Here is a 14,833-nt window from a genome sequence, read left to right on the forward strand (position 1 = left end):
CTGATTTATGTGCAAGCCAAAAAGTAATGTTAAAATTGGTATACAGTTAAATTATACTGTCGAAGGCTCTCATGGCTGGAATCACTGGGTGTTGCGTGGTTTCCAGACTGCTAGAACACTGCCATGCAGCCCGGAAACCACACAACACCCCAGTTAAATTGTACATTTATATTGCCAATGATCAAAGGCATTTTATTTTTTATTTGCATAATACAGCTGACTTCCTGTTGGGGCATTTCAGTTTGGGAGAGTGACATGGAGGAGATGGCAGGACCTTCTCCTCCCTTTGCATCACAGCTCCAAGCTGAATTGGACTCTCGGAGACTGTAAAAATGCTTTCCCTTGCAGTGGCTTGCAGCTGCAGCGAAAGCAAGTCATGACAGGGAACTCAACCTAACTCACCACCGCCTGAGTTCTCTTGCAGTGCAGTCCTAAACAGAGTTAAAGCCTTCTTAGCCTATTGATTCCAATGGTTACAGAAATATGTAACTCTATTTAGAATTGCACTGTTGGTCTTTAAAAAAATTTATTTGACAAATCTACTTAGTCATCACATGACAACACTTTTTAAGTGAACAGGGCCTTCTCTGGGCTTCTTTTGTGCTTCAACGAGTTAAATTAAAACCTTATGAGGAGTTCATTTGTTTGCAAGTTTTTAACACAACTGCCACCACTTACCTGTTCTGTGAGTAGCCTCTCGCTTGCTGAGTGTTCAGGCTTTGCCTAGCAAATGTTGTGTAATTGACAATGTTCCTGATTAGGCACAGTCTAATATGTCAGAGGAATGTCATCACTGAGGCACCTGGGATAAATCTGGCAGGGGCAAATAGATCTGACAGCTATATAGCTGCAGCTATTTTTTGCAGGCATTCTCCATTTATGCTGCTAGCACAAAGTGGGCTAAGTAGCCTTTCCAGACTTAAGTTTGTGAATAATGGAGCAAGAAACACTGGGGAAAACCTTGAACATTTTTACCTTTCTTCTCCTCCCTCTTTTTCTTTTTCTTCTTGGGTGGGACAGTGTGAAGAACTTCATGGACAGCAGGAAAGAAGAATGAATTTTGAACAGACCTTCCTGCAAAGCTCATAAAGGGAGGGCTCTGTGACCCAACATTCTTTGCTAGATCCTCTTTAGTACTGCATGAGGTAAAATGCCTCACAATCGTCCCAGGCTCCCAAGTGCAATCCCAGAGGTGGCTTGGGAGTCCAGGCTGGAAGAAATGAATGAAACACTGAAGGGAGCAATTGCCTGCCTGGGAGTGGCTGTGTTCTTTATGATGACAATTGGGATTATTTACTGGCAAGTGGTGGATCAGCCAAACAACTGGATCCTGAGAGGCAGTGCCAGTGGTCTCATATGGGAGCGAAAAGCACACTCCCTCATCTTGTTGTCCCTGAGTGATGAGAAAAACTTGTTGGAGATTAATGTGCGCAGCTTCCAGGATACAGAGGCACCTTTTGTGAAGAATCTGTGTGGGCTAAATAAAACAGAATTCTGCTACACCTGGGATGCTACAGCAAACCTGAAGATTTCCTTGGAGTCCAGGCTTTCTTCCAACACTGAGTGCTACAGCATAAATTGGACCCCTCAGCATTGCCAGGTTAAACTAAAGGTAAATAAATATAACCTTTCTTTATTTCACAATAAAGAGCCCCAACTTTGATAAAATAATATGCTGATAGAAGCCAGATAAATCTTGCAGATAGGCTTTGGATGATAGGTATAATGCTAATTACAGCAAACATATTAAAAGTAGCTCTTGCAGTAATTCAATAAGACTGATATTTTTGTATTCCCATTTTGTGAAAATCCTGTTAGAAGTAAGACATTAGGATTTTCCTCCATAACTTCTCTGCATATCTCCAGGGAGTAAAGGAGACTATGAGCTTATTTTCTTATAAAGTAATAAATAAAACCAATAAAATAAGAGATCCACAATTAAATTCTCGATCAACTGTAGCTGTGTTGTGGCAGTGTTATATAGTTAACCGAAGAATGGAAGATCCATATCTTTTTCAAGGAATCAAATAAATGCATAAAATCACAATGGTGTCTGAAAATAACAGACTAAGGAAGGTTATTTGCCATGCCAGCCCAGAGATAAATCTTCAGTTAGCAGTTGTGGAATGGTAGAAGTTCTGCTGCAAGCTTTTTGCTGATGCTTTACCAATGGTTTGAAGCATTTATAGAATTAACTAACATCTCTGCATTGGTGTGATCTTTATAGAGTAAAATTTGAGATGCAATCTTAAATATACATACTTGGAAAATTAACATTTGAAATCAAGGGGATCTTTCTTTGAGTAAATACTTCATGATTCAGTTCTAAAAAAGTTGATAAGAATTTTACAACAAGGCATAGAAATTTATTTTTCTATTATCTGACCTTTTAGCATTGCCTACCTCAGTGTTTGGACCAGTTTGCATATTAAAACCCAGTCTTGCTGACAGATAACAAATTGGAATCATATTTAAGTCAAACAAACTTATTTGGAGGTAAGGGTGTTTTCACAAACTGCACCAAAGAGAAGTCTTAATAGAATAATAGAAAATAGAAGAATAGAAGTAATAGAATAGAAAAATAAGACAAAGAATAGAAGAACAGAAATAATAGAAATAATAGAAAAATAAGACAAAGAAATGTACGTTCTAGTGAATGTAGTCTCATATCTGAATTGTAAATGTGGGAAATGCTAACTAATTTAAGAACCTTTAATTAAAGTATCCTTTGAATCAATGGGAAGACTTCCCATCTATCTTACCTGCCCATTGTGCCTCTATATACACCGCACATGCCTGATTTCTTTTAATTTGATTATATTCTAGAGGACTAGAAATTAATGCAAAATTTGTGTAGTCAGCATGTTTTCCATGAGTGATTATTTTCCATGAGTGATTATTATTTCCAAGGTGATTATTTGACAATCCTGGAAAAACAGATACATAACTAAGAAGCCACACAGTAGAGAATGTTACTATAAACAACTTAAATTAGATATTTAGTTTTAAGCATGATGATCACCTTGGGTCAAATTCTTCCACCATAACAAAGGCTAGAGTTTTCCTAGACTTTTAGAAGTTTAAGCAATCATTACACTATATCTAAATTCAAGTCTTATAGTGAGGCCAGATTTTTTCATAGGTCAGTGTTTAAAAATTCCTTTTAACTTTTCAAATTCAGAGACCCGAAAGGACCTCGCTGTAGTTAGTGTTATTATTTTAGGGCCACGAAGACTAATAACTGAAATAAAACAGCACTCAAGTATTTGGTGGTATTTGATTAAAATAAGGCAAAGGAAAATGTGGTTTTAGGATGCTGATAAACTTCAACTCTTTTCTCTTGCTTTGTTAGTTCAGAATGAAAAGCAACATTCAGAGACTGTTGAATCAGGAAAGGGAGAACAAAAGACAAATGATGGTTTGGATCTCCAGAGTATTTGTCACTTCAAAGGGAAAATATTTTTACTGACTTCCCCGTCCTGTAGCAGGCCTCCAGCTTCAGCCTCATGTGGTTCTTGTGCATCCCCCGTCCTTAGGAGGAGCATTTTGGACTGCAGGAGTGGCCGGGATGAGGGGTGGGGGAGAGACTTCACAAACAGAACTCTCTTTCCTTTGTTGAAATCATGCAGTGGATCTAAGCCATGATTTTTAAAGGTATCACTGCTCTTTGTGTACATTTTTGGTACTTTCCCCATCCCTTTTTTAATCAAACAGGTTTGCCAGGTTTTTCAAAAACTTGCAAAACATATTTACCTCAAGCAGTAATAAGATGAGTATTCATAACATAGTCCTTTAGGTTTCTCTCATACTGGCTCCAAAACTCCCAGCAAACGATTGTCTATTTCAGGGGTCTGCAACCCGTGGCCCTGGAGCCGCATGTGGCTCTTTCAGCCTTATACTGTGGCTCCGCGTGGCCTGGAGGTCAGAGGGTAGTGTAGGTGTGTCCCTCCAGCCCTCTGGAGCAGCACTGGAAGGAAAGGTGAGTGGAGGGGCCGAACCAGAGGCGGCTCCATGTGTGAAGGTGCTGCTTTTTGCGTCCCCTCCACTCACCTCTCCTTCCAGTGCTGCTCTGGAGGGTTGGAGGGACATGCCCACGCTGCCCTCCAACCCCTGGAGGTTGGAGAGTACCATGGGCGTGTCCCTCCAGAGCAGCTGCCAACCCCCTCTGCCATTCCTGCAGCCACCATCCCCGCTCTGCCCCACAGAGCAGGCGGCTTCTCCGTTGGGCAGAGGGGCTTTCCCCACCCAGCGCCCCTGCCTCCCAGCGCTGGAAGGAAAGGTGAGTGGAGGGGCTGAACCTGACGCGGCTCCATGCGGAGCCACCTCTCCTGCTCAGTAGATCTTTGGGCCCGTGGAAAACGGGTCCAAATGGCTCTTTGGGTGGTAAAGGTTGCCGACCCCTGGTCTATTTCAAGCTGTGGTCAAAAAGTGGGAAGGAAAGAACTTAAACTGTGTAAATATATTTGCTTTCAAAAGTGAGTATTTTTCTTGAATTTTGACCCATATATATGCATTTGTTTAGGTCAAAGCACAGGTTATTTTTTAAAAGCTGCATTTAAATGATACTCAGCTGTTTCCTTATAGCATGTATTTTAGCACTGAATTGGCAGTTCAAGACAAGTTGACATCTGATGCCACGTGCCAGTGATTCTTTTTAAAGAGTTTACTTATGTAAGTAAAATAAAACAGAAACAAGAAATATATAACAACAAATACAATTGCATTAAAAGACAAAGAAAAGAAAAATATGCATATAGTATAATAAACAATAAATGGTAATAGCAGTAACAATAAATCTAAACATGAATTTCTAAAAAAATCTATATACAGTTGTCAGCTACCTATTATTCATTCAGGTTTTTTTCTGTATTAAACACCTTTTAATACAAGTTAGAAAAATCTAAGAATAATATAATAGTATGTAACATATATTTCGATTCAACTTCTCCCACCTTACTACCTAATTCGTGAGAGTTAGTGTGTACACTTTCCATTTGTCTTGAAATTCTGTGACTTGGTTTATTATTCACATAACTCATTAATTGTGCCATTACTGCATGCTCTGCATTTACTTTCCCAGCCATGGATAATCATCTGCTTTCCATTTTGTTGCAAATGGCAGCCATTCTCATATCTGTGAATAATTCTTTCAAAATTTTTGGAAGATTTTTTGGCAAGATGCCCAGTAGCATATTCTTAGCATCCGTAGCAAATCTATATTTTAAAAATATTCTGCCTCCCATCATGTCTTTCTTTCCAATACTTCTTTGTCTTTTTGTAAGCCCAACTGGACGGGGAACGTATGTGCTCAGTTCAGTGCACATATGGATTAAAATGGAGAATGGCTGTCCTCCGGGATTTTCTTGGAGTTCAGCAGATGGACCTGGCCTGCGTCACCGAAACCTGGGTGCGAGAAGGCGAGACCGTTGCCTTGGGCGAGGTCGCGCCCCCAGGTTTCGCGTGTCTCCACCGATCGCGAACACAGGGCCGGGGGGGCGGCGTGGCAATGTTAGTCCGAGATTCCATCCCTTTTAGGGCAATCCCTGTCCCTGAGATCATTGGTATGGAGTGTGTCGGCCTGGAGTGGTTGGCATTGGAGAGGTTGGCTGTTCTCCTGGTGTACCGGTCGCCTAGCGCCCCGGGAGACAGCCTGCCGCGGCTGCTGGAGGTGGTGGCGGACTGGGCGTTGCGATACCCCAGGCTTATTGTTCTGGGGGATTTCAACGTCCATGTCGACGCCGCCTCATGCACGGTGGCCGCGGACCTAGTGTCATCCATGGCGACGCTGGGCCTCTCCCTGGTAAATTCTGGCCCCACTCACGAGGCTGGTCACACATTGGACTTGATCTTTGGGTCAGGGGTTAATGTGGTCATATCCTCTATTGATAGAGTGCCATGGTCTGACCACTATGCCCTGAAGGCTCGGATGAGCATGCCGCAACACCCCTGTCTAGGCGACGAGCGAATTTATGCTCGCCCGCGAAGACTTATGGATCCTGATGGATTCCTGAATGCTCTGCGGGATCCTGAACCCACCAGCACCCTCGATGGTTTAGTAGCGGACTGGAATGCCCGCCTTTCAGATGCCATCGAGGTTATTGCTCCCCGACGCCCTCTTCGACTCCATTCTCGGCTAGCCCCGTGGTACACTGAGGAGCTACGCTGTTTGAAACGGGAGCTTAGACGGCTAGAGCGAGTGTGGAGGAAGTCTCGTGACGAGGCTGCGCGAACATCTTATAGGACGCTTATGAAGGCCTATGAGATGGCGACGAAGGAGGCAAAGAGAGTGTTCTTTTCCTCCTCTCTCGCATCTGCTAGCTCTCGCCCAGCACAACTGTTCCGTATTATTCGATCCCTTACCTCTTTATCAGAGGGTTCAAAAAATGATCAATTGGCTATTAGCTGTGAGGCATTTATGAGCTATTTACGCCCAGATAAAATCGGCGTCGCTCGCCAGGACCTTCCTGCCACTTTGGAGACAATTAGTGAACTGGAGGCTCCCTTGCCGTCTTTTGGCCCTTGTTTGGCCCAGTTTTCCCTGCTCTCCGAAGACGATGTTGACAGAATCCTAGCTGCTGTTAGACCTACTACTTGTCCTCTGGATCCGTGCCCCTCCTGGCTTATTAAAGCATGTCGGGAGGAGCTACGACCCCACCTGTTGACTATTATAAATTGCTCCCTTGAGCAAGGAGTTTGTCCGGGTGGGTTGAAGGAGGCAGTGGTCCGCCCACTCTTAAAAAGACCGTCGTTAGATCCTAGTGATCCGGCCAATTACCGCCCCGTTTTGAATCTTTCGTTTCTGGGGAAGGTAATTGAGAGAGTGGTGTTGGAGCAGCTTCAGGGTTTTCTGGAGGACACATCAGCCTTCGATCCCTTCCAGTCCGGCTTCCGTGCTGGGCATGGGACGGAGACTGTTCTTGTCGCCGTCACAGATACGCTCCGTATGCAGCTTGACCGGGGCGGATCGGCGCTGCTGGTATTGTTGGATCTCACCGCAGCGTTTGATGTGGTCGATCACGATCTTTTGACCCACCGCCTGGCCGTTTCCGGGGTGCGGGGTAATGTCCTTCAATGGATTGCCTCGTTCCTCCGGGACCGGAATCAGCAAGTGTGGTGTGGGGACCAAGCTTCCCGGAGGTGCCCGCTTCATTGTGGTGTGCCTCAGGGAGCGCTGTTGTCCCCGCTGTTATTTAACATCTATATGCGACCCCTTGCTCAGCTGGTACGGAGCTTTGGGCTGGAGTGCCATCAGTATGCTGATGATACCCAGCTCATTCTGTCGATGGAGGGGGGAGCAGACACTGCCCCTGCAGCTCTACAGCATTGTTTGGAGGCGGTTGCTGGTTGGTTGACGCAGAGCAGGTTAAAACTGAATCCAGCAAAGACGGAGATCGCTTTGGCTTAGTGGCGGTAGGAGGCTTTCAGCCGCCCGGTGTGGGAGGGGGGCCTCATTGGCACCGGCCCCCTCGGTCCCGCAGCCTGGGGTCCACCTGGATTCGTCTCTTTCTATGGAGACCCAGGTGGCCCATGTAACCCGGGTTGCATTTTTCCACCTTCGCCAGGCCCGGCGGCTGGCCCCCTTCCTCTCCCAGGCGGATCTGGCCACAGTGATTCATGCAACGGTCACCTCCAGATTAGACTATTGCAACTCGCTCTACGCAGGCCTACCCCTGAAGTTGATCCGGAAATTGAAACTGGTCCAGCATGCGGCGGCTCGTTTGTTCACGGGCGGTGCCTCTAGAGATCATATCACGCCCGTGTTGCACCGCTTGCACTGGCTCCCAGTTGAATTCGAATCGTCTTCAAGGTATTGGTGTTAACCTTTAAGGCCTTACGCGGTCTGGGACCCTCGTACCTTAGGGACCGTCTGGCCCCATATGTCCCACGTCGGTCTCTGCGCTCGGCAGAGGCCAATTTACTGGAGATCCCCGCCCCCTCTATGATGCAGCTGGCCTCCACGAGGGCCAGGGCTTTTACGGCCCTGGCCCCTGCCTGGTGGAATGCTCTTCCTCCAGCTGTCCGGGCCCTGCGGGACCTACACGAGTTCCGCAGGGCCTGTAAGACTGAGTTATTCCGCCGGGCTTTTGGGGAGGCCGGCTGCTGATAGGTGCCCATTAACAGCTGAGACCCGCTGTTCCCCTCTCAGAGGGACCAGAGGAGTTATGGGTTGGACGCCATCTGTTTTTTAAATGATTATGATCTGTAGCGCTGCATTTTAATTGATAATAATTTTTAGTATTTTTATCTTATGTATCCACTTGTTTGTATTTATGTTGTGAACCGCCCTGAGCCCTCCGGGGGAGGGCGGTATAAAAGTGGAACCAATAAATAAATAAATAAATAAATAAATAGAAGGAGAGTGCACATCACTCTCAGGTCTTTGGCAGAAGGGTGGGATAAAAAATGTACTAAATAGATATGTCTGATATGTGATGTCCTCCACACCTGCATCCATATGGCACTTTGCATTAGCTCCCTAGTACACTTCAAAAGATCCTTATATGCTCAGCCTCTGCATTGCTTTGATGGTGTTCCACTGTTGATCTTTTATGTAAACAACACAGGCTTAGAGAATTCCAGTGTTTTTGTCTTATTCCTTGTGAAAACGAGTGAATATTTTTTTTGTATTCAAAATCAATCACTGATTGAGTTCAGTAATACACAGTATTTTTCACCTGAAATTAGCCCTTTGAGACTACGTCCTTTTCTCTATTCTCACTTTTACTTGTGCTCAATTATGCGGCGGACATCACAGAGATGAGACTAGGAGCATCTCTCTTATTAGTGGCTGACAAACTCTACTGGGCAAAGGAAATGAATAACTGCTAATGCTTATATCTTCAAAAACTCCAAATCCCCTTTGAAATGTGTCTGGGCTTTCACATAAGAGGCCTCAAGCAATTCGCTGGTGATTGTGCAATCATGTGGGAGGTGAACTCTTTGCTGATCCTGCTGTTTAGCAGAAAAAAAAATGCCTTCAAAGGGTTTTGGCAAATGGCATATTTGAGCTGAAAAAGCTGCCCCATAAGGATATGCCTTAACACAGAAGCAAAACTAGGCTGGAGAAGAAGAGGCAGGTAACTCTTGATGCTTTTTAGATTGAATTATAGGTTTATAAACAAACAAAACAAACTTTGGAACGTAACAAACCTGCATGTAAATGCTGCATTTTACCATAGTTTTTACCTATGAGTATTACCTAAAGCAGAGTATACTTCTTCCCATTATTTCCTTGGGCTTGTGCTCACATGGACAAATATTATTTGTGGACAACGTGACTCTGTGGCAGTTCCAGTAACTACAGCAGCATCTCTTTTCCATGAGGCCACACAGTGCAGGGAATTATTATGGAGAGAATGTACCTAAGGACTGTAAGGCTGATACTAAGAGGAAGTGGCTTGAGGGCAGATGATCCAGAGATCAACCCAAGGTAAATCTACTCAGAATACTAGTTAGATATGGGGCTTGTTACTGGGAAAGTGTTCTTAGCACTTCACAGAAAGTGACCTTGTTGAAGCTAAGCAGATATGTATTGGATCAATATCTGGAGTGGCAAAGATGGGAGATCTCATGGGTATTCCATATAAGAAGAAAGCATCAGTGTATGTGGAATCAATAATAAAAATAAGCATTACAACCCAATCCTAAACATATTTTTCAGAAAAGTCCCACTGTATTCAGCAGAAGTAAATTGTGGATTGTAGCCTGCAATACATGAATCTATATATTGCTCGAGACTTCAGCTATACTTCTCAAGAAGCCTGCTTTCTACCATTTCCTTTAGTGGAACAAGACCAGATTTCTTGCATTTACACAGCTGAAAGGGGACTGTGTCCTGCAGTGGCAGTATTCCTATGGATGGACATCTCCATCATGTTTCTGCATGTATAAGAGGCAAACAGAGAATCTAATTCTAGGTTTGAACTAATAACCTAAATTCTGCTTGTGTGGCAAAGAAGTTTAATGAAGCACAGCACCTTAGCCAACCTATTCTTCCCTAAAATCATTCTGACACAGAGCTGAACTTTCAACTCTGTCAACTGGCTTTGGATGTTGTAGCATTTAGGATTCCCCAGAGAACCAAAGGAGCTTTTCATTTCAGAAAAGGATATTTTCAAATTATGGATTATCCTTCAAGTTATTTAGTGCTCTGTACTACTTGCTTGATTTTTTTAATGGTAAGATTAGCAACTCTTGGTGGTTGAGTTAATCAAGAAGGATTAGCATTAAGCTGGTCCAGACTGGCATTATTCCATTGCCTTCAACAGTCCCGTACAATTTCATGTCTAGTGGAGTTTTCTGTTCTGTGTTTTCCCAATGTCCATGGTACCCTTAGGGTTAGATTTTGGAATGAAAATGTGTAGCTCCAGCTCATGGGCTTAGTGAAGGCTCCCCAAAGCAGACCGTTGTTTCTCATTTGAAATATATGCTACCATCTTGGGAGGGGTGGCAAGGGGTGGGGGGAGGTAGCAAGGGATGGTTAATGGTGGAGGTGGCAAGGGGAGGGTGGGGTGGGTGGCAAAGAGATGGTTAGGGGTGGGGGAAGGTGGCAAGGGGTGGGTAATGGTGGGGGAGGGTGGAATTTAGACGGTTGGTGTGGGAGAGGAATGTAGGAAGGCTTTGCTAGGCCCACAGATGACCTAGCTGGGGAGATCTGGGAGCAGGGGGCAAGGGAAGAGCCTTGTCGGGCCCATGAAGGAGTGGGGGAGACTGGCAAGGGATAGTTAGGGGTGGGCAGGGTGGCAAGGGGTGTCTAGGGGTGGGGGAAGGATGGAATTTAGATGGTTGGGATGAAAGAGGGAGGCAGGGAGGCTTTGCTGGATCCACAGAGGGCCCATCTGGGGATTTCTGGAGGCAGGGGGAGAAGGGAACTGGCTTGGCTGAGGAGTTCTGGGGGCAGGGAGAAAGAAGGGGATTTCTGGGCCCACAAAGGGACCGACTGGGGAAGACTTTGCCAGACTGCAGAGCAGCTGCTCCGCAGCCTGGCAATGACCAATGAGAATGCAGAATGCACGGGGCTTGGGTCCCTGTGTGTCCTGAACTGTAATTGGCTAAGGGTTCATCATCGATGTTCAAACTCTTAACCAATTATGTATTGTAAGATTATTATCCACGGAAATGAAAGTATTGACAATCAAATGAAAGGTACTGGAATAGAAACAAATACAAACTATAAATTAAAATAGCTGAGAATGAACTATTTTCATTCTGAACCTACATATTCATGGTAGCTTCTGCAGCTCAAAGTCTGGAAGGTTTAGCATGAGGCATGAAGGGGGTTAGTTGCTTTATCCTAATGCTAACATAAATGAGATCAGACAATATCACATATTAAACAGGGAGTCTTTTATTTGTGTTATAGGCATAAGTGATGTCACCTGTGAGGTGATAGTTCTGAAGAACTGTGACTAAGCAAGGTCACCCGCAGGAATGTAGGAGTGGGAAAACAAATCTGGTTCACCAGAGAAGATTCTGCCACTCACATGGAGCAGTGAGGAATGAAACTTGGCTCTCTAGATCAGAGTTCACCTGTTCTTATCCATTACAACATGCTGGTTTAGCACCACTAGAACCCACCATCACAAACTGGCCGTATTAGGCTTGTCCTCATTCATGGAAAAAAGCTATTCCTGAAGCATATATCCTACTTTCTCTCATATATTTGTTTGGCAGGATTGTTTTTCTATGACAAACATTTCCTGGTATGGAGGAGCAAGTATCAGCACACAGCATTGGCCTTTGAACAGTGTGGACATAGAGGCCCAACCATTCATTATCAGCAACCTTACCCAAAATCCCACTGGCTATGGATCTGTCTTAGAAAGATATTTTTTGGGATCAACTGGTAAGGCTACTTTTCCTCATTTGATATTCCAACATTGTAAACCCTAGGTTGCTCATCAGTAGCAATCAATCTTTGAATATGGTCTAATTGAGTGAAAAGCTAAGGAGAAAATGATGGCTATTTCATTTGTTCTGAGCATAGTGGATACTTCACCATAGAATAAACTCTAAGGGGAATATTATACCTTCATAGCACAATACAATGGCAATTTAAAGTTCAATCCAAGCTTTTGTTTCACATGTCTGTTGGCTTTCTTCATTCTGTGGAACATGTTGTGTTTGCTTTCATTTTTTAAAAAGTGTATGCCAAGAAATAAGAGTGAGAAAGCACTGGATTAGTCAGAGACAAGATGGATTTCCCTCATCTAGCTCCCACTGCCTTTCTAGCTTTGCATAAAGTACCAATGTATTACTCTCTAGTCAGATTAGAGTCTGAGGACCAAACTACATTATGATTTTTCACATGTTGTGTCTAAGTTCCCTGACGTGACTTTGAATCAATCACCTATCACCTTTTTGCGAACAAGCAGGGCCACAACCTGGACCAGAACCACTCTCGGTGGGGAAAAGGAGACTTCAGCCTTCCCAACCTTCTTTTCCCCCCAACTCCAGTCAACCTAGAGGGATGCTACATGGCCTGGTGAGGTTACACGTGTACTGATGGGCTACACATGCGCCTCCCATGGGGAAAACAGCAACTCATCCTTGGGAGCTGTTCAGTTCAGGAAAACAGTGTGGGGCAGAAGGCTGAAGTTGTTTTTCCCTGCATGTCAAATCAGGTCTTGATCCAAATCAGGTCCTCAAATGCTTTCTAAATGAGTCCTCTACAGAGGCACATGAGACTGACTGTTACAAAGTCAAGTTGGTGAACTCAGGCACAACGTATAAAAAACTGCAGCATATAGTTGGACCCTGAGTGTATTGCCACAAATGTCCTTTAATTTATCTATAATTCTAGTATACAGCCAGTGTCAGCTAGACAGAATATCTTGTTAATTCTTCTGCATTCTGTTCACGTATGGCACAAGCAATATGACAATGAAAATTAAAGAGTGAGCACTTTTTACTAGTGACACGTGTCTGAGAGGCAATGTACTTCTGTCTACCTGGTGCCTATAGTCTACTGTAATTTAAAAGGGATGGGAAAGGGACAGGATACATATTATCTTGGATTAAGCTATGATCAGTTGTCTGGCCAGGATCCACAAATGTAAAATGTATGGAAAACTTAATTCCATGTTGTGTCCAATTTGGAGATCTGTGAGCATCCATGATCAACAGAGAACGAATTACATTGATCATATTCCATCAGTATTATGATATTTTGACATCAAATTATAGTTATCACACCAATTATTCTATAAGTCAACAGCAATGAATCTAGTTACCAAGGTTTGTGTGACCCTGACCAAAAGAGGAAAAAAGAGCCAATTTCTGCTTTGATTCCCATCAGAGATGTTTGCTTGAATTTCAACAGTCTGTTGCTGCCAGTACTAATTAGCATATCCCAAAGAGGAGTCTGACTTCAGATGGAAAATAAAGAGCTACTTGAGAAACACACATAGGCTTATGCCTCTTCCTCTTTATTCTTCAAACAGTCAATCAGGAATTATTGTTTTTTGAATGGCATAAAATGACTAACAAAGAGAAACTCTCTTTCAACAGTTGGATTCTTCTTTTGTTATAGGGGTGACAGTTATGATTGCCTCAGATATCCCCATCTCTTTCTCAGTGGAGAGGAATGAACATTTTTGCCTTGAGAGTATACCTGGCATTGATATGGCATTCTTACAGTACACAGTGTGTGTCAGTCCAAACATCACATCTGCCCACCAGGAAGTGGGAAGTCAGCTTTCAAGACAACGACAGAGGCTTCCAGATACTGACCTACTCTGGTAAGAAAGTGATGAGAAAGTTTGAAGTGTGGCTAAACAGTATTCAACCAAACAACTATCTGTGGCCAAGGTTTTAAAAATATAAGATGCTGTTGAAAGATTAAACATATGTGCAAAACATGTAACAGAGTTCTGGTGAGGTTTTTTTTTAAAAAAAACCAGTAACTTTGAGGGGGATTTGAAGAACAGCGGTGGGGATACGTAACTTTTCCCCTAGCCATTGCTTTTCAGTTTCAAATCACGCACTTATTTTTATTTATTTAATTTAATTTATATCTCACACTCCCCCAGCAAGCCAGGATCAGGGTGACTAACATAATATATATCAATACAAAAATTTAAAACATAGTTATAATCATAAAACTGTCCTAATGTATAGTACTACAGGATAGTACCTAATTTATCAATTTAATTTTTGAGGAAAATATTAGTAAATCCACAACTGGCAATGGTGGCCAATATCTACATCAGAAAGATGGAGAAGACAACAGACAAGGGAATCACAAAAGAAAAGGAAAAACAAAATGGGAAGGGAAGGACAACCTCAAAACAATAATAACCTGTAAAAATAAAATCTGTTTGAAATTAATAAAACCTATCAACATTCATAAAACCTGTTTGAAATTCATGAAATTTCCAAAGGGGGAAACTATCTCTTCAGCCAAAGGCCAGGGAAAATAGGTGTGTCTTTATCAATTTTCTTAGTGCATATAAAGATGTTTGACTTGCCTCAAGGGGGAGATGGTTCCACAATCTTGGGACCACAGCTGAAAAAGCCTATCTTGGATCTCCACCTTTTTTACCACTGAAGGAGGTGATACCACCAGAAGAGCTTCATCTGTTGATCTTTGGGCATGGGCAAGTCAATATGGGAGAAGGCATTTCTTTAGATATTTTGGGCCCAAGCCATTTTGGGCACTATAAGTAAAATATAACACCTTGAATTGGGTTTGGTAGCAAATTGGCAACTAGTGCAGTTCTTCAAAGTCTGGCGTGGTGTGCCTGCAATACCCATTAGCAGTTTTGCTGCCATATTCTGCACTAGCTGAAACTTCTGAATAATCTTCGGGGCAGTCTCATACAAAGTCCATTAC

General features: G+C 43.4%; 1 protein-coding gene across 1 annotated transcript in view; it reads left to right on the forward strand.

The window, feature by feature from the left end:
• The first annotated feature begins 919 nt into the window (after positions 1-919).
• The window catches only part of LOC125427572 (SITS-binding protein-like), a 39,414-nt gene continuing 25,500 nt past the window's right edge, over positions 920-14,833 (forward strand). The window contains exons 1-3 of the mRNA XM_048487141.1: positions 920-1,612; positions 11,674-11,845; positions 13,532-13,739. Of these exons, the coding sequence (XP_048343098.1) occupies positions 1,151-1,612; positions 11,674-11,845; positions 13,532-13,739 (842 nt within the window). The 5' untranslated portion in view covers positions 920-1,150. The remainder of the gene's footprint in view (positions 1,613-11,673; positions 11,846-13,531; positions 13,740-14,833) is intronic.

This window comes from Sphaerodactylus townsendi, linkage group LG02 (genome assembly GCF_021028975.2).
Source record: "Sphaerodactylus townsendi isolate TG3544 linkage group LG02, MPM_Stown_v2.3, whole genome shotgun sequence".
Lineage (NCBI taxonomy): Eukaryota > Metazoa > Chordata > Lepidosauria > Squamata > Sphaerodactylidae > Sphaerodactylus > Sphaerodactylus townsendi.